The sequence below is a fragment of the Bos taurus genome, chromosome 4 (assembly GCF_002263795.3).
Source record: "Bos taurus isolate L1 Dominette 01449 registration number 42190680 breed Hereford chromosome 4, ARS-UCD2.0, whole genome shotgun sequence".
NCBI lineage: Eukaryota > Metazoa > Chordata > Mammalia > Artiodactyla > Bovidae > Bos > Bos taurus.
Genome location: NC_037331.1, coordinates 12,392,654 through 12,416,960, shown reverse-complemented (window position 1 = coordinate 12,416,960; position 24,307 = coordinate 12,392,654). Strand labels below are relative to the sequence as shown.

Sequence of the window (24,307 nt, the reverse complement as noted above, 5' to 3'; positions counted from 1 at the left end):
TTTTGCAGGTTTTTTCCTCCTTATAGTAATGGTCTCATTAGCACTGCTGCAGAATAAGATACTTGATGTGATTTCAATCTTCTTAAATTTCATGAGACTTATGAAATCCATGTGGTCTAATCTTTCATTTAGGAGCAGTGTTTCCGTATTGATTTTCTGTCTACAAGATCTTCCTGTTGATATAAGTGGCCTGTTAAAGTCCCCTACTATTATTGTATCACTCTCAATCTCTCCCTTTGTGTTTGTTAACATGCGCTGTATGCATTTAGGTGCTCCTATGTTGGGTATACACATATTTACAATTGTTAATTTTCTTGTTGAATTGATCCCTTCATCATTATGCGATGTCCTTCTTTATCTCTTACTGCAGTCTTTGTTTTAAAGTCTATCTTATCTGATATAAGTACTGCCCAGCTTTCTGTTTCCATTTGCATGTAAAACCTCTTTCCTGCCCTTTGTTTTCAGTCTGTGTGTGTCTTTAGATCTGAAATGACTCTCATCCAGGCAGCATACCTGTGGGCCTTGTTTTTCACTCCATTCAGCCTCTCTATATCTTTTGATTGGACCATTTAATATATTCACATTTCAAGTAACTGTTGATAGGTATGTACTTGTTGTCACTGTGTTTACTGTTTAGGGGGTTTTGTAGTTCTTTTTGTTTCTTCTTTTACTCTCTTTCCTTGTGATTTGACAACTGTCTTTTCTCTTTTCTTGCATGTGTGTGTATCTATTATAGGTTTCTGACTTGTGATTACCAGGAGGTTCATCTATAACACCAATGTATATGTATTTATTTTAAGTTAGTGATCTCAAGTTCAACTATATTCTAACAACCCTGCATTTTTACTCCTCCAAATCACATATAACTTTCTTGTTACCACATTTTACATCTTTTTTGGGTTTTGTATCCTTTAGTTATTGTAGATATTGATGCTTTTACTTTTGTCTTTTAACTCTACTACTAACTTTATATATGGCTGATACTACTTTTACTGTATGTTTGCCTTTTTCTTCTGTAATTTAAATGTTTCTAGTTGTGTTTCTATTTTTTGTCTTCTCTCCTTAGAGAAGTCTTTTTAACATTTCTCTTAAAGCTGACTTAGCGGTTTGAAAACTTTCAGCTTTTGCTTATCTATAAAATTCTATTTCCCCTTCAAATCTTAATAATAACCCTACTGAGTATTCTTGGTTGTAGATTTTTTCCTTTCATCACTTTAAATATATGGTACCATTTAGTTATGGGGCAATGGCACCCCACTCCAGTACTCTTGCCTGGAAAATCCCATGGACGGAGGAGCCTGGTGGGCTGCAGTCCATGAGATCGCTAAGAGTTAGACATGACTGAGCGGCTTCACTTCCACTTTTCACTTTCATGCATTGGAGAAGGAAATGGCTTCTGCCTAAAAAGTTTCTGCTGAAAAGTAAGCTAACAGTCATATGGGAGTTCACTTATAATGTAACCGGTTGACTTTCTCTGCTGCTTTCAAGATTGTGTACCTTTAATTTATGCCCTTCTAAGTATTATAATCTGTCTTGGTGTGGGTCTCTTTGGGTTCATCTTGTTTGGATACTCTGTACTCCCTGGATCTGGGTGTCTGTTCCTTTCCAAGGTTATGGATGTTTTCAGCTTTTATTTCTTCAAGTAAATTCTCTGCCCCTTTCTCTCTTCTCCATCTGGGCCCCTATATGCTTGATGTTGTCCCAGAGGTCTCTTAAACTATCCTCGTTTCTTAAATTCTTTTTTCTGCTCAATCTAGGTGATATACATTACTCTGTCTTCCAGTTCACTGATCTATCTGCATTTACTTAAAAATTTTATGTTGAATTATATATAGATAGATAGATATCTTAATTCAGGCAGCAAATTTGGGTCATGTTATAGTTCCCAGTTAGTCACATCTGTAACGTCTTATAATATGGTATAATTTACGGTACAGATTTGTAATAATAGAATATCATCATGATAAGTGTGGTCCCAAGGGAAAGCACACAGAATTGAAACTAAACTATTCTCTATGCCTTATCTCCCTCATGTGAAAATTAGTATCTACCTCATATGTCTAACAGAATGACATAAGAATAAAATGTGGTATAGACATGAAAAGTCTTTAAGGCGCTATTATAATGATGCGCTAAGTTGCTTCAGTCGTGTCTGACTCTTTGCAACCCTATGGACTATAGCCCACCAGGCTCCTCTGTCCATAGGATTTTCCAGGCAAGAATACTGGAATGGGTTGCCATGCCCTCCTCCAGGAGATCTTTCCGACTCAGGGATCAAACCAGTGTCTTTTATGTCTTCTGCACTGGTAGGCAGATAAACTTTACCATGAGCACTACCTGGGAAGCCCATTATTATGATAAGACTAATAAAACTTTCTATTTGGAAAATGGGTAACATTCCAATTACCTTTCTATATATTCTAAACATTTGGCCCACTTTAAAACTGTCTTTATAAATGTGTCCTATTGTATGTGTATAACCTAGCAGAGAAATGAGGAGAAAATGTAAAATTTAAAGTAAGGTTATTATTCAAGTATATTGAGAATATGGACATACTGTGATAGTATAATTTAGATTGAAGTGTATACAAAAGAAAAGATTGGTTTTGATAGAACAAATACACTAAACCATAAACATGACTTATTGACTTTGTGACCTTGAGTGTATCAATATTTCTAAATCCTTAATTTCCAAATATGTACAATAAATGTAACAATAACAAACAAATATAATCCATATAAAAAGCTTTACTAATGACCTGGTACCTAGAGAGTATTTAATAAATGTTTTATGTTGCCTTTATCTAGGTAATATATACATTTCTATATGGGATTGAATGTATTTCAAAATACTATATGTACACACTATCTAAATTACTTATTTACGCTCACTAATTTTGAAAGAGAGGTTTTCCTAAACCAACCACAAGAAAAATGATGAAACACTGCACTGAATTGCGCTCTGAAAACCTTAATCTGAGCTGTGATTGAAACAGGAAAGTATGGATTATATAATCATTTTATATGGAATTTTAAAAATCATCAAAAATGATTGCCAGCAACCATCAGATTCTTGAAATACATGTGACCAAATTAACTGACATTTTTGTGCAATTATTATTTACATTTTAGACATTATCCCTGACTGAAATGATAACACATACTGTCAAATCATCCTGTTTATAAACTTAAAATTAAGAGAAAAATATTTTTCTTGTTACTTTCTAATTTTTTTCCTTGCTTCAATAAGGAATGATGTGATCTTTTGCAGTTCAGATATAAAGAATGAGGTAAAAAAAAAAAAACCTGTAATGTGACATTTAAATTAAAAATTAGATATTTTCTAAGCTTATGACTGACAAATAATGGCAATATTAAAAACAAAATCTATTACTAGGGTTTATGTTTTTAGCACAGCTTGTTTCTAGTGTTTAAAACAAGTGTAATGTTACAACATGAATTATTTCACAAAGAACTGCCCCCTCTCCCCTTCAAGGCTGAGATAAAATAAGAAAGGGAGATAAATCAATTTTTCCTATTCTTTCCATCTATAATCAGACACAGCAATGTCCATGCCCTGTCCTGTGGAGTTTAGATGATGAGATTATAAAGAACTCATTTGATTTGTTTATTGAATTTTCCGGTGAGCTGTCAAACAAAAACAAAACAACGATAAAATTCTATTTACAATTTGCTGAATTATAGTCATAAAGATCCTACATGTTTCCTGTGAATGATGTGAGAAGGTTATGTTGAAAGATGATGATTTGAGGATTTATGAGTGTTCTCTTTTTTAGACATAAGCTATTCTAATAGAAGTATTATGTTAGTCAAATATGGCTCTTATTATGACATCAAAAATTTTAAATTATAATTGTGGAATTAAGCTAATCAAAAAAAGGAAAAGCTAAACTGGCATGTGAGAGTTGGACCATAAAGAAGGCTGAACACCGAAGAATTGATGCCTTCGAACTGTGGTGCAGTAGAAGACTCTTCAGAGTCCCATGGACTGCAAGATCAAACCAGTCAATCTGAAAGGAAATCAACCCTAAATATTCATTGGAAGGACTGATGCTGAAGCTGAAGCTCCACCTGATGCAAACAGCCAACTCACTGGAAAAGACCCTGATGCTGGGAAAGATTGAAGGCAAAAGGATAAGACAGTGGCAGAGGATGTGATGGTTGGATGGTATCACCACCTCACTGGACATGAATCTGAGCAAACTCCAGGAGATAGATGAGGACAGACGAGCCTGGCATGCTTCAGTCTATGGGGTTGCAAAGAGTTGGACATGACTTAGCAAATGAACAACAACAACAAACCAGGATATAGTTATTAGTTCTTATAAAATCAATTATTTCATTCAAATATTCTTTAAACAATATTTATTATATATAGACCAAATCTGTATTATCTTTAAAAAGCAAAATAAAAAATAGATGCATAAGACCAGCTATCATTTTACTTGAGCCTTGGATAACAAAATCACATGGTTCTTTTAAACATTTTGGTAAAAACTCACTTGTTTTACATTTGACAACATTTTAAAGTATGAGGTTCATAACTTTTCAAATATTTGGCTTAATTCTACTGAGCAAGTGATGGCAAAAGTATATCCAGCCCCCTTCACTAAAATTTGCTGATTGTATTCAGAAGTTGAAGTCCTGCACATCCAAGCTTTTACCTCTTGCTTATACTTGCAGATTCTTACATATTTTCCTTCCCATATTGGATCTAGATTAATATACTATATATTTTAGCATTAAAAAAATTTTATATTCAGCTACAAAGTGTTTGTTAAAACCAGATATTTTAAAAATTTAACTTAACTGTAAGCATTAGTTACTAGAAATTAATTTTCTATCTAACTCAATTCTGATTATATAGAACTTTATTTACACTATAGTTCAACGTCAAAAGAAGTAGTTGAATTATTTAAAAAACACTGCCTAACCCTGACATTAACCTACGTCAAGGACATATTTTTTTTAAATGTTACATCCTTTCAAGAAATGACATTTCTCTGTTTAATAGTTAGCTCTGATGCCTCAAGTTTTTTTATGGGGGGCGGGGGGCGGTGGTAAACATTTTTAAAACTTTCAATTGGAGGATAATTGCTTTACAATGGTGTGTCGGTTTCTACCACATAACATCTTGAGCCTCCCTCCCACCCCTCTAGATCATTGGTCAGCCATGAAGAGGGAAAAAGGATAAACCTGGACTACATACATACAGTCTATAACCATAACTATAACTGTTATATAGAGTGAAATTAGTCAGAAAGAGAAAAAACAGCATATATTAATGCACATATATAGAATCTATTAATAGAAAAATGGTACAGATGAACCTATTTACAGGGCAGGAATACTGGCTCAGGTTTAAACATTTACACACACAAATATTAAAAAGAAGTTTTTAAATGTTAATTTGTATATAGTAACACCAGAAAAAGTTTCATTAAGCCAAAGTCTCCTTTAAGTAGTTTCCTGAAATCCCTACTGTCTTTAATATTCTATCACCAGTTGCTGACCATTTTCATGTATGAAAGTGTTAGTCTCTCAGCTGTGTCCAACTCTTTGCGATCCCATGGACTATATAGCCCACCAGGCTCCTCTGTCCATGGACTTCTCCAGGTAAGAATCCTGGAGTGGGTTGCCATTCCCTTCTCCAGGGGATCTTCCCAACCCAGGGATCGAACCTGGGTTTCCTGCATTGCAGGAGGATTCTTAATCATCTGAGCCAGCAAGGAAGCCCATTTTCACATATACAAGTGTAAAAATTTACTATCCATGATCCCAACTTTAGAGTGGCTGCTCGCCTTATCTGAGGGAAAGGGGATGGTCTTACAAGTGAGGCAAATACAAAATCTACAGTAACTCACAATCTCCATGATGTGACATGACCATGAACATGACAATGCTCTCACTGCCCTCCGTTATTTATGACACTCCACCACAAAACCAAGGCTCTTTAAAAAAGTGAAACTCTCAATTTCCCCTTGGGTTATCATGGAAACAAACATTCTCATTAAAATGATGTTAATGAATTGAAAACATTTCAATATTCAATGCATTTCAAGTGGAAATCTCAAATACACAATGATATTAAGTAAAAAGTATTTTTTAAAGCTCTCATATTTAGAAATTACATACCCAGGAGAGAACCCAAAATAAACATGAGCACGTCTATAAAAAGCTCACTTATCATTCACTTATATTTTCTTTTGAATATTTTAAACTCTTCCAACAAGGACAGAGGAATATTTAAGAATCTCAGATTAATTTGTTTTCTATTGTCTGTGACTACAGTTTCTATAAAATCCTAACCTTTAGAAGCATTTTATGGCTTAATGTCAAAAAGTAGTTAAATACATTCACTGGAGATAAAAGCATGATGAATGCATAGTGATTGAGGATAAGTAGTAGGTACTTGCCAGAAAGCATTTAAAATTTAATGTGAATGGTGCTGACAAGCAAACATCCAATTTATTAGAAATTTCTCATACAGAATCACAATTTCTACTATAGCATCACTTTCCTATAACAGCTTCCTTTCAGCACAAAGAAGCCTGTCTGGAGTTAAAAACAGCAGCTACTCTGCATTCTGGGCTTCCCAGGTGGCACTAGTGGTAAAGACTCCCACTTGCCTATGCAAGAGACATAAGAGACACAGGTTTGATCCCTGGGTGGAGAAGATCCCCTGCAGGAGGGCACAGCAACCCATTCCAGTATTCTTGCCTAGACAAGCCCTTGGACAGAAAAGCCTGGCAGGTTAGAGTTCATAGGGTTGCAAAGAGTCAGACATGGCTGAAGCAACCTAGCACACACACAATCCGTGTTCCAGAGTTCATTCTTTCAAATGTTTTACAATTGTTACCATGTCTTTTCAATGTTTTCTATTTTTTAGGCAAAAGTTTTTAGAATCTTTCATATATAGAAGGAAAAATGTTTAGACCTCTCACCATCCAAAGGTCAGTCTTTCTTAAAATGTCTCAAGGTTTTTAGGGTTCTTCTTAAGACAGGGTGTCCAACATTAACACATATTATGGAATAACATTAATCTGTCTGCCTATCCATCCATCTGTCCAACTAGTTCTGTCCAACTAGTTACTGATCACTACATAGCAGGCAGCCGCTAAGCTGAATTCAAGTAATCTCTGTATTCTTACATTTATGTCCTGTGGAATTCTCTCCCCTTGAGTGTGGGGTGCACTTGTTGGGTTACTTTTATCAAATAAAATACAGAACTGATGGGATGTCACTTCAGCAAAATGAAAAATGACAGACTGCATCTTGGCTGAATCCACTTGGCTGGATCCACTCCCTGGATCACTCCCTCTAGGGAATCTAGTTTCCATGTTGTGATGAACCTCTGTAAAGGCTCCCACAAGAAAGCTGGGAAGCGGATCACAGAAACTATGAGATAATAAGTTTGTTGTTCCAAGTCGTTAAACTGGGGAGTGATATGTCATGCAACAATAGGTACACCAACTATGCCAGGCACATAGTAGTAAACAAGACAGTCAAGTCCCAATTAAAGCTACAGCCCCAAAACTTGATTTCCTAAAAGTTATGTTGCAAGTCCATGTTTGAAAAAGGAAAAAAGTCCAGACATAAAGAATTTTATATAGATATATATATTTTTCTAGTAAGAACCCAATAATAAAATATTTTAAAAATAAAAGTATAAAGCACAATAAAATGTACATATTGCTAATGAAATTGTTTGACTGCATCTGCCTTCTTAAATAAACATGATCCTCCTTTATAATCACCATCACTTCAATATAATTAGTTAGCATAGCACTTTTAAAGTTACCTGTAACTATTATCACACATTTAAAAAATCAGTTTTACTGAGGTCAAATTTATTTACAACAAAATTTACCAACCTTAAATTCTATAATATGTTTTGATAAATATGTATACAGTTGTATAACAAGCACAGTAAGCACAACAGAGTACATTTTGTCACCTCACAAATGTTCCCTTTTTATTCAATGCATTTTAAATGGAATCAGGCAGGGTAAAGCCTTTTGTGTCTTGCTTTTTACTCAATATAAATGGTTTTCAGAGCCATACATGGTGTTAAATATATTGGCATATACATTTATTTAATATATAAACAAATAAATATATATTCATTCCTTTGTATTGCTAAGAAATATTTCAGTGTATGGAACATAATACAATTTGTAAATGCATGTATCAGTTAAAGGACATTTCATTTCTTTCCAGTTTGGAGCTTTTGGAATGAAGCTCCTATGAATGTGCGAGTGTGAGCCTTTGGGTAGGTATTTCTTTTTATTGCTCTTGAGTAAATAGCTGGGAGTAGAACTGCTAGCTGGTATAAGTGTATGTTTAACTTTATAAGAACTTGCTAAACACTTCTGAAAAGTGGTTGTGTTATTTCATTAACCCAAGATCATAAAGATTTTTGCCTGCTTTCTAGAAACTTTTTTGTTTCAACTGTTGCACTAAGGCCTATGATCAATCATGAGTTAATTTTTGTACACACCATAGGAAGAAGGTCATTTTTTTTTTTCATGCAGTTATCCAATTGTTCCAGCACCATTTATTTTTTAAAAAGATTGCAATTTTCCCCACTGAATTACCTTGGTGCATCTGTCAAAAATCAATTGTTCTGTCTGTGCAGGTCTATATTGAAACTGTCTATTCTGTTCCATTAATCTATATTTTTATCCTTATGCTTAAACCAGACTACTCTGACTAGTGTAGTTTTCAGACAGTAGAAGTCCTCCAACTTTGTTCTTTGTAAAAAATATTAATTTCTCCAAAAAAGCCTGCTGAGATTCTCACTGTAATTGTCCTTTTATCTGAAGATTAGGGGTAACTGAAACCTTAACACTACGAGAGCCCATACCACACATTACCTTTGGGCTTCTTGGTACCATGCCCATAACCACAGTAGTTTAAAATCTGGAGATCAACAAGTCCTGTGAAATCCAGTAGACGTATTATAGGGAAGACTGTGTCTGATTCCTCCATGCCCACTTCTTCAATGCTTGTCTTTCTCAGCCTACTGTCGTTGTGTTATGTCACTTCTGAACATAAACTATTTAAGTCCTATGAGTCCATTCTTTAATCAATTACTTAAAGTAATTAACATGATCAGTGGAGAAATAACTCCAGAAAGAATGAAGGGATGGAGCCAAAGAAAAACAACACCAGTTGCGGATGTGACTGGTGACAGAAGCAAGGTCCAATGCTGTAAAGAGCAATATTGCATAGGAACCGGGAATGTTAGGTCCATGAATCAAGGCAAATTGGCAGTGGTCAAACAGGAGATGGCAAGAGAGAACGTCGACATTCTAGGAATCAGCGAACTAAAATGGACTGGAATGGGTGAATTTAACTCAGATGACCATTGTATCTACTACTTTGGGCAAGAATCCCTTAGAAGAAATGGAGTAGCCATCATAGTCAATAAAAGAGTCCAAAATGCAGTACCTGGATGCAATCTCAAAAATGACAGAATGATCTCTGGTGTTTCCAAGGCAAACCATTCAATATCACAGTAATCCAAGTCTATGGAACACTGAAGAAGCTGAAGTTGAACGGTTCCTTGAAGACCTATAAGACCTTTTAGAACTAACACCCAAAAAAGATGTCCTTTTCATTACAGGGGACTAGAATATAAAAGTAGGAAATCAAGAAACACCTGGAGTAACAGGCAAATTTGGCCTTGGAGGACAGAATGAAGCAGGGCAAAGGCAAATAGAGTTTTGTCAGAGAACGCACTGGACATAGCAAACACCCTCTTCCAACAACACAAGAGATGGCTCTACACATAGACATCACCAGATGGTCAACACCAAGTTCAGACTGATTATATTCTTTGCAGCCAAAGATGGAGAAGCTCTAAACAATCAGCAAAAACAAGACCAGGAGCTGACTGTGGCTCAGATCATGAACTCCTTATGGCCAAATTCAGACTTAAATTGAACAAAGTGGGGAAAACCACTAGAACATTCAGGTATCAGTCAGTCAGTCAGTTCAGTCGCTCACTCACATTTGACTATTTGTGACCCCATGAACCGCAGCACGCCAGGCCTCCCTGTCCATAACCAACTCCTGGACTTGACCTAAATCAAATCCTTTATGATTATACAGTGGAAGGGAGAAAGAGATTTAAGGGACTAGATCTGAGAGACAGAGTGCCTGATGAACTATGGATGGAAGTTCATGATATTGTATAGGAGACAGGGATCAAGACCATCCCCAAGAAGAAGAAATGCAAAAAAGCAAAATGGCTGTCTCAGGAGGCCTTACAAATAGCTGTGAAGAGAAGAGAAGCCAAAAGCAAAGGAGAAAAGGAAAGATATACCCATTTGAATGCAGAGTTCCAAAGAAGAGCAAGGAGAGATAAGAAAGCCTTCCTCATCAATCAATGCAAAGAAATAGAGGAAAACAACAGAATGGAAATGACTAGAGATCTCTTCAAGACAATCAGAGATACCAAGGGAATATTTCATGCAAAGATGGGCTCAATAAAGGACAGAAATGGTAGGGACCTAACAGAAGCAAAAGATATTAAGAAGAGGTGGCAAGAATACACAGAAGAACTATACAAAAAAGATCTTCACAACCCAGATAATCATGATGGTGTGATCACTCACCTAGAGCCAGACATCCTGGAACGTGAAGTCAAGTGGGCCTTAGGAAGCATCACTATGAACAAAGCGAGTGGAGGTGATGGAATTCCAGTTGAGCTATTTCAAATTCTAAAAGATAATGCTGTGAAAGTGCTGCACTCAATATGTGAGCAAATTTGGAAAATTCAGCAGTGGCCACAGGACTGGAAAAGGTCAGTTTTCATTCCAATCCCAAAGAAAGGCAATGCCAAAGAATGCTCAAACTACTGCACAACTGCACTCATCTCACACACTAGCAAAGTAATGCTCAAAATTCTCCAAGCCAAGCTTCAGCAATGTGTGAACCGTGACTTCCAGATGTTCAAGCTGGTTTTAGAAAAGGCAGAGGAACCAGAGATCAAACTGCCAACATCTGCTGAGTCATCGAAAAAGCAAGAGATTTCCAGAAAAATATCTATTTCTGCTTTATTGACTACGCCAAAGCCTTTGACTGTGTGGGTCACAATAAACTGTGGAAAATTCTGAAAGAGATGGGAATACCAGACCACCTGACCTGCCTCCTGAGAAATCTGTATGCAGGTCAGGAAGCAACAGTTAGAACGGGACATGGAACAACAGACTGGTTCCAAAGAGGAAAAGGAGTACGTCAAGGCTGTATATTGTCACCCTGTTTATTTAACTTCTATGCAGACTACATCATGAGAAACACTAGGCTGGCAGAAGCACAAGCTGGAATCAAGAATGCTGGGAGAAATATCAGTAACTTCAGATATGCAGATGATACCACCCTTATGGCAGAAAGTGAAGAAGAACTAAAGAGCGTCTTGATGAAAGTGAAAGAGGAGAGTGAAAAGGTTAGCTTAAAGCTCAACATTCAGAAAACTAAGATCATGGTATCCAGTCTCATCACTTCATGGCAAATAGATGGGGAAACAGTGGAAACATGGCTGACTTTATTTTGGGGCTCCAAAATCACTGCAGATGATGATTGCAGCCATGAAATTAAAAGATGCTTACTCCTTGGAAGAAAAGTTATGACCAACCTAGACAGCATATTAAAAAGCAGAGATGTTACTTTGCCAACAAAGGTACATCTAGTCAAGGCTATGGATTTTCCAGTGGTCATGTATGGATGTGAGAGTGGGAATATAAAGAAAGCTGAGCGAGAAGTGATGCTTTTGAACTGTGGTGTTGGAGAAGACTCTTGATAGTCCTGTGGACTGCAAGGAGATCCAACCAGTCCATCCTAAAGGAGATCAGTCCTGGGTGTTCATTGGAAGGACTGATGTTGAAGCTGAGGGTCCAATATTTTGGCCACCTCTTGTGAAGAGCTGACTCATTTGAAAAGACCCTGATGCTGGGAATGACTGAGCGCAGGAGGAGAAGGGGACGCCAGAGGATGAGACGGTTGGATGGCATCACTGATTCATTGGACATGAGTTTGGGTATACTCCGGGAGTTGGTGATGGATAGGGAGGCCTCCCCACTCCAGTATTCTTGCCTGGAAAATCCCGTGGAGTCCTTGGGGTCACTAAGAGTCGGACACGACTGAGCGACTTCACTTTCACTTTTCACTTTCCTGCATTGGAGAAGGAAATGGCAACCCACTCCAGTATTCTTGCCTGGAGAATCCCAGGGACATGGGAGCCTGGTGCACTATTGTCTATGGGGTCGCACAGAGTTGGACACAACTGAAGCGACTTAGCAGCAGCGGCAGGGAGGCCTGGCGTGCTGTGGTTTATGGGGTTGCAAAGAGTCGGACATGACTGAGCAACTGAAGTGAATTTAATTAACATGATTAGTATAGTACTCACCATAATTTCATTAGGATCACTTAGTTTTAAATGCTATCAATAAAACTGAGGAAATACTAGTGTTTTTCCAACACTTTGAGCCATCCCTGAGCTTCTAATCCTCCAGGAACATAGCCTGGTTTGAGTTGAACCACTTCTTCACAGTGGCCTAATATGGTTTAATTCATATAAATGATGTAAGGTTGAAAAAAATATATATATATATGCCCTTAGAAGTTATCATATTAAAAATATTTATCTTATAATTTCTCTAATATGTCAAAATTGGGACTTCTATGAGGCTTTCATTAGGACTTATTAGTTCATAAACTCAGGTACAGCAATTCCAAGTTTAAAAAGTAATTAGACTAAGCTCAGATAAAAGTGATTCTCTGTAACTGTGGGTGAAATCAACAGAATTTCACTGTGTGGTTTTGATTCATATCCAAATGATGGTACCAATTTCATATGCATTTCCAGGAAATAAGTTAAAAAAATCAATCTTAGTGATTAAAATATAATCATGTCCAAATCTCAGGTTCAACTTACTTATCAATACTAGTTTCTTATCTTTCTCCTTCCAGGCTCTCAAAGCCATGAGTTTCATACCTTCGTTCCTGATCTGTACTTAGTAGTTTGAAATATTCAAATTAATTTAGTGATTTCTTAGATATCCCTTTTAAAAAGTAGATTTTAGGAAACAGTAATGTGATAGCTATCTCCCAATAAATAAGAAATATAGAACCATACATGCTTTAAACCCTCAGTTTAAAAAGTTTCATTAAAAATATATATCTAACATTTTTCATCCCATTTTTGGTTTCCCTGGTGGCTCAGACCATAAAAGCGTCTGTTTGCAACGTAGGAGACCCAGGTTCCATCCCTGGGTCGGGAAGATCTCTTGGAGAAGGAAATGGCAACCCACTCCAGTACTCTTGCCTGGAAAATTCCATGGTGGAGGAACCTCGTAGGCTACAGTCCATGGGGTTGGAAAGAGTCAGACATGACTGAGTGACTTCACTTTGACTTTTCACTTTTGTATTAATGTCTTATGAAGAACTACCAACTAAAATAAATTCAGAGGATTCAGGTGTTATTTCTGATAAGTTAAAATGAGAAAAGTCTTTTTACTTACATTCAATTATGACCCTGAGTTATACATCAATCTAAACCTAGGGTTAAATAATTTGAGGGAATAAAGGAAGCTAAGGGTTCCATTTTGATATTAAGTTTTTTACAAATTAAATGAGGAAATTAAATACATGCCTTTAAAAAATTAATGTAGCATGTTCTGTAAACTTGAGGTTAAAAAAAAGTGGTATGAATGATGAATATTATCAGGAAGAAGAGATCACTAGGAAACAGGGAGATCAAGGAGGATTTCTTAGAGGGCAAAGGAGCTGAAATACGGTCTTCAAGATAAGTATTTTAAACAGAAAGTATGGAAGAAAGAAATTTATAATCCATGTTTGAAAGATGATGACTACACTAGTCATACTGTACTAGAGCATGAATATAGGGAGAGGTAGGTGTTAAGACAGGCTTCCCTGGTAGCTCAGTTGGTAAAGAATCCGCCTGCAATGTGGAAGACCTAGGTTCGATCCCTGGGTTGGGAAGATCCCCTCGAGAGGAGTATGGCAATCCACTCCAGTATTCTTGCCTGGAAAATCCCAATGGACAGAGGAGCCTGGCGGTCTACAGTCAACGGGGTCACAGAGTCGGACATGACTGAGCAACTAAACACAGAACAGCTGGAAATTGTATTGTTTCTATTATTAATAAAGTTATGGCTTCTTGTTGGAAGAAAAAAAATTAAGACGAGGAACATAACAAAGGAAGAATTATTATTTCTACCCACAAGTCTTAGTTCTACTACTCAAGTTATGTAGAATGAGTCAATTGCTTTTTCCATGATAGGTCTTTACTTAAAAACTGCTTTTATGTTCTTCCATTAGAGGTAAAGATGAAGACAGATTAAAGAAGGGAGAGACTGAAATCATGAGACAATTAAGAAGCCATTTGCCATCTGTACAAGGCTTGAAATGAGTACAAAATTATGAAGGGAAAGAAAGAGGTGGCTATAAGTCTATGTAACTACAAACTTTTTTCCAACTGAGAAATGTTCTTATAAGTTGGACATATTTCTTACTTATTTCACTTTAACATTTACTGCAAAACATAATGAGCAGCTTCAAAACCAAGTTCTACCCTGACACAGAAAAGCACTGTCTAAAGAACAGATGGTAATTCTACAGAGACAATTGCATTTACTGAGGGACCAGCCCATGCAGCTCCAAATTTTCCCTGCACTCTTTCTAATTATTTTACATGCCTTTCTTAGGATGATGCGTATTCTTGAATCATTGACATAGCACTCACAGAAGTCATTTAGGCTAACATTCCCTACATTAAAGGACGTTTCCAATTGAAAAAGTCTAAATTATAAAATGTAAACCTGTGCTTGTGCAACATAAAATATGCTGTAATAAAATCCTGTTACTCTCTTTATAGCAATATTAACTCATCAATATTTTCAGAATATTTGGCAGTTTCATTTTGAAGATAACACTAAAATACACTCATAATTATACACAGTAAATAATGTCCCCTCAAGTGCTTCTTTATAGGACTTATGGAAAAGGATAAGGCATGAGCAATACTACATTAAAAAATAAGTACCCTGTGACCAAAATTAAAAGTTATTAAAACCTCGACTTTAGTTGGCACAGAACTACTTTATTTGTTTTCCAGACTATAAATTTTAGGACGTCAGGGCTGGATATAAATTTAAGGTTCCAAATAATGTATAGTCTGTCCTATTAAGTTGGAAAAGTTATAGTTTATCAAAGATTAGTCTTGCCATTCTTTAAAACAAGAAAGAGATTTTAAAATGCATTTATCAACCTTAAATCATTCCGCCTACTTGTCTTAAGTAACATGTATGACTGGATATATGTATAATCGTTTCAATTTACTGCATAACTGATTTTATTGAAGGGATCTGGGGCCTAAATTCATATTTACTGAGAAATTCTATCTTCCTTGAAATTATTGCTATATTAGCAATGAAAAACACTAACACAGTTCAGCAATTAACCACACTGATACTGTATATTTCATATCTTCATGTCTTTCTAGAATATTATTAATACAATTTTTAGTCTTATTAACTTACATGAACTAATCACAATAAAGAAGGAAAAATTTTAAACTAAAGACAAGTTTTTAGTATTTAGATAAAATTCTTCTGGTAATTATATATATTTATAGGTACAATTAGAGAGAAAACTAAAATTCAACAAATTATCAAGTAATCAAATTGTATATATCTCAAGCCACATACCTGACATTGCCCTTGGTGTTTCTTAGAACTGTTGCAGCAAAATTCTGTGTGACACCCACCAAGCTGATTCCATCCACTTCCACAATCTGGTCATTGACTTGTATTCTTTGGGAAAAGGGAAAAAATTACCCACAATTAGTTTTACTGATAATATATTCCCACTCGCAAAAAATGAGTTGACAAAATATTTGATTTTTAAGATACTCTTACTGATTCAAAATTTGTCTCCAAGCCCCAGATCTTTGTCAAAGGTTTTTATCTATTTGGGAGCTCAAACCATTTCATTTAAAAAAAATTTCATGAACCCTAGAAAGGAAAAAGCCCTTTGAAATCTTGACCAGTGAGTTTTTGTGTTTCTTGGACTACTTAACTTGTTCCTGAGGTTGCAGAACTGAAGCTACAAGTTCTCTGTGCTGTAGTAACTGAGAGAAGCCATGACCTCACTATGTGAGCACAAAGTATGTTCCTAACTTAGAAGGGTCTCAATAAATTGAATTATAAAGCCTCTGAAATTAAAGGAGTGATAATCTAATTGGTTCATAGAGAACAGTAATCACTTTCATAAATTTTCTTTTCTAGGATCTAATGAGAGTTTCAATGTACTAGACATTTAAGAAAAAAATTCTTCTTGGAGATTCTGCTAGAAGCTTAGAAGTTTTTTCATATGAGACCAAGTTCATGTAATAAAAGTGAAAAAGTGAGACTTTGGATGAATAAGACTAATTTAATAATTTTGGTTTAAAGTAACAGTGGAAAAGAACGTGATGCTGGGAAAGATTGAAGGTAAAAGGAGAAGAGGGCAGCAGAGATGGTTAGAGCGCATCATCAACTCAGTGAACATGAATTTGAGCAAACTCTGGAATGTTTTACAGTCCACGGAGTCACAAACAGTCAGACACAATTTAGCAACTGAATAACAACAAAGTTTTCTCCATGATTTTATAAAGGTGTGGCTTTATATTTTCATGAGACTAGTTAATCTGAACTTCCTAAAATTCTGAGACAATGACAAGATAGATTAACAATATTCCTACGTAAAGTTTAAAAAGGAAAAAATATATATATAAAAGTATGTTTAACTAAACTGAATCATAATACTAACAAACTTTTATATCAGTAGTAATTATGTTTTATAGAGTGCCAGCTTAAAACATGATTTCCAAGATTCATAGTTATTTCTAAAATCTTGGTCATGATGCTTTTAAAATACACAACTCTCCTTGTGTTAAAGAATGTGCTTATTGTGGCATATTAAGAAGATGTAAAAATAGTATAATGGCTATTTTATAGAATATTTAGGGAAATGAGACGCTGGGCCTGGGGAGCTGGGAAAACTGAGTTGAGAGACTAGGAAATGGACGCCAGACCAGGCTGGCTGTTTTATTTTTCTTTATTTTTTCAATTTGGTATATTAATAATATTTATTGCTTCAAATCCTCAACAATGCCTAGAAGAGTATTCATTCTAACAGTAATTGCTAACAAAGGATGGATTTCCAGTTTGTCACCAAACTAACACTGTTCATTTGTCTATGTACCATTTCAACCAGTTTTACCAAAATAGGAAAAAGAAAAGTTTATGGCTTTTTTTGTCTTTTACTCCTAAAGTAAGAAATCTGCAAAGAAACTTCTAAAAATGTATCATTCAGTTATTAATAATAAAAATGTAATAAATTATCATGGCATCTGGTCCCATCACTTCATCGGAAATAGATGGGAAAACAGTGGAAACAGTGTCAGACTTTATTTTGGGGGCTTCAAAATCACTGCAGATGGTGATTGCAGCCATGAAATTAAAAGATGCTTACTCTTTGGAAGGAAAGTTATGACCAACCTAGATAGCATATTCAAAAGCAGCGGCATTACTTTGCCAACAAAGGTCCGTCTAGTCATCTAGTCCGTTTTTCCTGTGGTCATGTATGGATGTGAGAGTTGGACTGTGAAGAAGGCTGAGCGCCGAAGAATTGATGCTTTTGAACTGTGGTGTTGGAGAAGACTCTTTGAGAGTCCCTTGGACTGCAATGAGATCCAACCAGTCCATCCTAAAGGAGATCAGTCCTGGGTGTTCATTGGAAGGACTGATGCTAAAGCTGAAACTCCAATACTTTGGCCACCTCATGCGAAGAGTTGACTCATTGGAAAAGATTCTGATGCTGGGAGGGATTGGGGGCAGGAGGAGAGGGGACGACAGAGGATGAGATGGCTGGATGGCATCACCGACTCGATAGACATGAGTTTGAGTGAACTCCGGGAGTTGGTGATGGACAGGGAGGCCTGGCGTGCTGCAGTTCATGGAGTCGCAGAGAGTTGGACATGACTGAGTGACTGAACTGAACTGATAGTATAGTATAGTGGCTACAGAAAATGCTATTTGCTGGTCTGCTAAATTGTTTGCCTATGACAGGTGATTATTACCAACTTCCAAGCTACCAGTGAGGGTTGTTACTAGAAATCAGTTAAGTAGGCAACAAGTTAAATTTTAAATGGATAATTAAGACTATGGTAACAACAACAATGAAAGAAAAAATAAAATCATGTAAATAAGGTATTGGAAGGAATTTTTGTTTTTTAAGAAAAAGAACAGCAGGCTAGTCCAAATGTATCAGCCTGTTTTAGCATATGAAAGAACATAATGATCAAAACTTGAATGTGTATAGCAAGTTGATGAAGGTCTAAACAAGTAATTTTTATTTGCCTTGGTTTATATGACCTGGGGCCAAAAAGACACTATAAATTGTGCTGCATTTTGACAAAACTCTCTCAGTTTTAAAGGACTGTTCAAAAGATAATTTAAAAAGAACGCAATCTTCTACTACTAGAGTTACATAGAATGAGTCTCAATTCCTTTTTCTATGATAGCCCTTCATGTATTTGAAAAATGCTTTTATGCTCCTCCATTTAGGGGTAAAGGATGAGAAGGGCACTGGAGAAACTAAAGTCATGAGAGAGTTAAGAAGTCATGTGCAATCTGTACAAAGTTTGAAATGATAAAAGCACAAAATTATGAATGAAAGTTCCTTTTACATCACATTCTCATCAGCATTGTACATATTCTAGATTTTGGCCATTCGATTAGGTGTCCAGTAGTATTTCTCACTGTTTTAATTTGCAATAATTCACAGATTGGAAGGAAATTTTTATATATCATATATCTTACTTGGGGCTGGTATCTAGACTATTATAAAGAATACTTACAACCCAATAATAAAATGACAATCCAACTTAAAAGTAAGTCAGATATAGAAAGAAAAATACCATATGATCTCACTTACCTGGGAATCTAAAAAACAAACAAACAAAAACCACCAGCTCATAGATACAGAGACAGACAGATGACTGCCATAGATGGGGCTGGGGCATGGGCAGAATGGGAGAAGGGGGTCAAAAGATACAGTCTTCCTGCTATAAAATGAGTCATGGGGATATAATGTACAATGTGGTGACTACATTTTTGTAGTATTTGTATTGCGTATTTGAAAGTTGTCGAGAGTAGATCTTAAACATCCTCATCACAAGAAAAACATTTTTATAACTATATCTGGCGATGGGATGTTAACTAGACTTCTTGAGGTGATCATTTCAGAATGTATGTAAATATCAAATCATTATGTTGTATACCTGAAACTAATATAATGTTATATGTCAATTATAGCTCAATTTAAAAAAATAAGCAAAGGGTCTGAATAGGCATTTCTCCAAAGAAGAAACACAGAAGCAAATAAGCATATGTAAAAGGTGCTCAACACCATTAGTCATCAGGGGACTACAAATCAAAACTAAAGCAAGATACCTCTTCATAGTTACTAAGATGACTATGATCAAAAGACAGATAGTACCCAAACTAACACAGCACTGCTAATCAACTACACTCCAGTACATATATTAAGAAAAAGACAGATGGTAACTTTAAATGGAGCATAACCTATAAAGATATTCATTCACTGTGTTGTACACTCAAAATTAATATCATATTGTAAATCAACTATAATTGAATTAAAAAAAAATAACAAGAAGTCTTCATGAGATGTGGAGACACTGTAATCCACATACATTACTGGTAACACTATAACCATCTAGCAGTTTTCCAAAGGGTTAAACACAGAGTAACCATATGAGTCAGAAATTCCACCCCTGACTATATACTCAAGAGAAATGAAAACCTGTTCACACAAAATTTGCACATGAATATTCAAAGCAACATTATTCCTAATAGCCCAAAAGTAGAAACAACTCAAATATCCATCCATTGGTGCCAGAATAAACAAAATATGAAATATGCATTCAATAGAATATTATTTGGAAATGAAATGTGATAGATGCTGCAACATGAATAAGCCTTGAAAACATTATACTAGTGAAAAAAGCCAGTCACAAAAGATCACATGCTCTATGATTCCATTTATATGCAATGTCCAGAAGAAGCAAATCTCTACATAAAGTTGACGGAGGGAGGAGGGGAAAGCTGCGTTTCTCAAATCTGCACAAAAGTACAATGTAAGCTGCCAGAGGCCTGACCATACTGGACAGGATCGTCTAGGGCACTGGTTCTCAAACTGCCTAACTGCAATGGGACAATGGAGTCATTCTGAAAATTAAAAATTCCTCAAGTTGTACCTCCTGCAAAATTCTCATGCAGAAGATACAGAGTACAGGACAGACATTTTTTTTTTCTCAATTTTGTCTATTATAAATAAGTTATCATACAGGTCTTTATGTAGACATACATTTTCATTTCTGTTGGAAATTACCAACAAGTAGAAATGCTGGCTTGAAAGGTTAAGTATATGCTTAAAAGAACTGCCAAACTATTTTCCTAAGTGCCTGTAAAACGTTATGTTCGCACAAGCTATGTGTGAGTGTTCCATTTCTCCATAGCCTTGTTAACATTTTACATTGTCAGCATTCTCAGCTTTAGCCATTCTAGTACGTATGGTATCTCACTGCAGTTTTTATCTGTATCCTCTAAGGACTAATGATGTTGAACAAATATTCATATGCTATCGAGCATTAATATATTTTTCTCTTTGAAACAACTACACAAATCTTTCATTTGTATTTTTCAAATACAATTATTTTTATTTGTGGGTTTTTTGTTACTGAGTTGTAAGTCTTCTTCACACCCTTGACACAAATCCTCACATGAATGTTTAACAAATATTTTCTTCTTGTCTATATAGATTCCCTTTATCATTTCATAACCATGCCTCTTAAAGAACAAAAGCTTTTAATAAAGTTCACTTTTTTCTTTAGTGCTCCATGCTTTGTGTCCTGTCTCAAATATCTTTGCTTAATGGTAGGATACAAATACTTTCACCTATGTATTCTCTTAGTTTTTCATGGAACTCTGATGCCTAGATCTGTAATTTTGACTTAATCTGTATATGGTGTAAGATAAGGTTTGTGGTTTACTTGTTTTGTTTTTCCATACGGATATCTAATTTTTAAAAAAATTTATTTTATGTTGGAGTATAGTGGATGAACAGTGTTGTGTTAGTTTCAGGTGTACGGCAAGGTGATTCAACTACACACATATATACATGTACCTATTCGTTTTCAAATTCTTTTGCCATTTCGGTTATTACAGAATATTGGATATCTAATCCTTATAGCACTGTTTGTAGAAAAGATTATACATTTTACCACAGAATTATTATAGCACTTTAATTGAAAGTCAACTGACTATATCTGTTTCAGTCTACTCTTACTTTCTATTCTACTCCACTGATCTCTGTTTCAATTTTTATACCTATATCATATGGCCTTGGTTACAGAAATTTTGTACTAAGTCTTGAAAAAAATCAGGTAAGGTCATTCCTCTAACTTTATTCTTTTACAGAATTGATATTCTAGGTCCATTATGTTTCTATATGCATTCTGGAACCAGCTAGTCAACTTCTATCCCTAAAAAGAGAAGACTCCTAAGATTTTTATTGGATTTCTTTGAAACTATACATCAGAATGAGGACATCTGACATCGTTTCTGGTTTTGTAAATATGGAGTTGTTTGCTACTAAGCTCTGGACTCTATAGGTCAGGTCATCCATCTTCCTTATTTATTCTTAATGTTCACCATACTTCCAAGATGGGAGGCTAGGTTTCGGTAGAGGTTAGAAATGGATATTATGTTTTAAAGTGAAAGTTGCTTGATTGTGTCCAAGCAAAAAGGAGAGAAGAATCAAATCAACAAAATTAGAAATGAAAAAGGAGAGGATACAACAGACAATGCAGAAATACAAAGGATTATAAGAGACTATTATGAACAACTGTATGGCAATAAAATGGATAACCTGGAAGAAATGGACAGATTCTTAGAAAAGTTCAGTCTTCCAAGACTGAACCAGGAAGAAGTAAAAATTATGAACAACCCAATTAGAAGCACTGAAATTGAAGCTGTGATCAAACATCTCCCAAAAAACAAAAGCCCAGGAACAGATGGCATCACAGGACAATTCTATCTAACATTTAGAGAAGAACTAATGCCTATCCTTCTAAAACTCTTTCTAAAAATTGCAGAGGAAGGAACATTTCAAAACTCATTCTAAAGGCCACCATCACCCTGATACCAAAACTGGACAAAGACAACACACAAAAAAGAAAACTACAAGAAGAATCAATATAGTGAAAATGAGTATACTACCCAAAGCAATTTATAGATTCAATGCAATCCCTATCAAGCTACCAAAGGTATTCTTCACAGAGCTAGAACAAATAATTTCACAACTTGCATGGAAATACAAAAAACCTCGAATAGCCAAAGCTATCTTGAGAAAGAAGAATGGAACTGGAGGAATCAACCTACCTGACTTCAGGCTCTATTACAAAGCCACAGTTATCAAGACAGTATGGTACTGGCACAAAGACAGAAATATTGATCAATGGAACAAAATAGAAAGCCCAGAGATAAATCCACGCACATATGGACACCTTATCTTTGACAAAAGAGGCAAGAATATACAATGGATTAAAGATAATCTCTTTAACAAGAGGTACTGGGAAAACTGGTCAACCACTTGTAAAAGAATGAAACTAGAACACTTTCTAACACCATACACAAAAATAAACTCAAAATGGATTAAAGAGCTCAATGTAAGACCAGAAACTATAAAACTCCTAGAGGAGAACATAGGCAAAACACTCTCTGACATACATCACAGCAGAATCCTCTATGACCCACCTCCCAGAATATTGGAAATAAAAGCAAAAATAAACAAATGGGACCTAATTAAACTTAAAAGCTTCTGCACATCAAAGGAAACTATTAGCAAGGTGAAAAGGCAGCCTTCAGAATGGGAGAAAATAATAGCAAATGAAGCAACGGACAAACAACTAATCTCAAAAATATACAAGCAACTCCTACAGCTCAACTCCAGAAAAATAAATGACCCAATCAAAAAATGGGCCAAAGAACTAAATAGACATTTCTCCAAAGAAGACATACAGATAGCTAACAAACACATGAAAAGATGCTCAACATCACTCATTATCAGAGAAATGCAAATCAAAACCACTATGAGGTACCATTTCATACCAGTCAGAACGGCTGCGATCCATAAGTCTACAGGCAATAAATGCTGGAGAGGGTGTGGAGAAAAGGGAACTCTCTTACACTGTTGGTGGGAATGCAAACTAGTACAGCTATGGAGAACAGTGTGGAGATTCCTTAAAAAACTGGAAATAGAACTGCCTTATGATCCAGCAATCCCACTGCTGGGCATACACACTGAGGAAACCAGAAGGGAAAGAGACACGTGTACCCCAATGTTCATCGCAGCACTGTTTATAATAGCCAGGACATGGAAACAACCTAGATGTCCATCAGCAGATGAATGGATAAGAAAGCAGTGGTACATATACACAATGGAGTATTACTCAGCCATTAAAAAGAATACATTTGAATCAGTTCTAATGAGGTGGATGAAACTGGAACCTATTATACAGAGTTAAGTAAGCCAGAAAGAAAAACACCAATACAGTATACTAATGCATATATATGGAATTTAGAAAGATGGTAACAATAACCCTGTGTACGAGACAGCAAAAGAGACACTGATGTATAGATCAGTCTATGGATTCTGTGGGAGAGGGAGAGGGTGGGGAGATTTGGGAGAATAGCAGTGAAACATGTATAATATCATGTATGAAACGAGTCACCAGTCCAGGTTCAATGCACGATACTGGATGCTTGGGGCTGGTGCACTGGGACGACTCAGAAGGAGGGTATGGGGAGGGAGGAGGGAGGAGGGTTCAGGATGGGGAACACAGGTATACCTGTGGCGGATTCATTTCGATATTTGGCAAAACTAATACAATATTGTAAAGTTTAAAAATAAAATAAAAAATTTTAAAAAATGCCAAAAAAAAAAAAGAAAACTACAGGCCAATGTCACTGATAAACATAGATGCAAAAATCCTCAACAGAATTTCAGCAAACAGAATTCAGTAATACATCAAAAAGCTCATACACCATGAGTAAGCTGGGTTTGTTCCAGGGATGCAAGGATTCTTCAATGTACACAAATCAATTAATGTGACACACCATATTAACAAATTGAA

General features: G+C 35.8%; 1 protein-coding gene across 13 annotated transcripts in view; it reads right to left on the bottom strand.

Moving 5' to 3' along the window:
* PPP1R9A (protein phosphatase 1 regulatory subunit 9A) overlaps nucleotides 1-24,307 on the bottom strand; it is a 349,347-nt gene that overhangs the window by 123,267 nt on the left and 201,773 nt on the right. For all 13 annotated transcript variants that reach the window (XM_024990823.2, XM_024990825.2, XM_010804004.4 and 10 more), the window contains one exon: nucleotides 15,756-15,860. In XM_024990823.2, coding sequence (XP_024846591.1) covers nucleotides 15,756-15,860 — 105 coding nt within the window. The remainder of the gene's footprint in view (nucleotides 1-15,755; nucleotides 15,861-24,307) is intronic.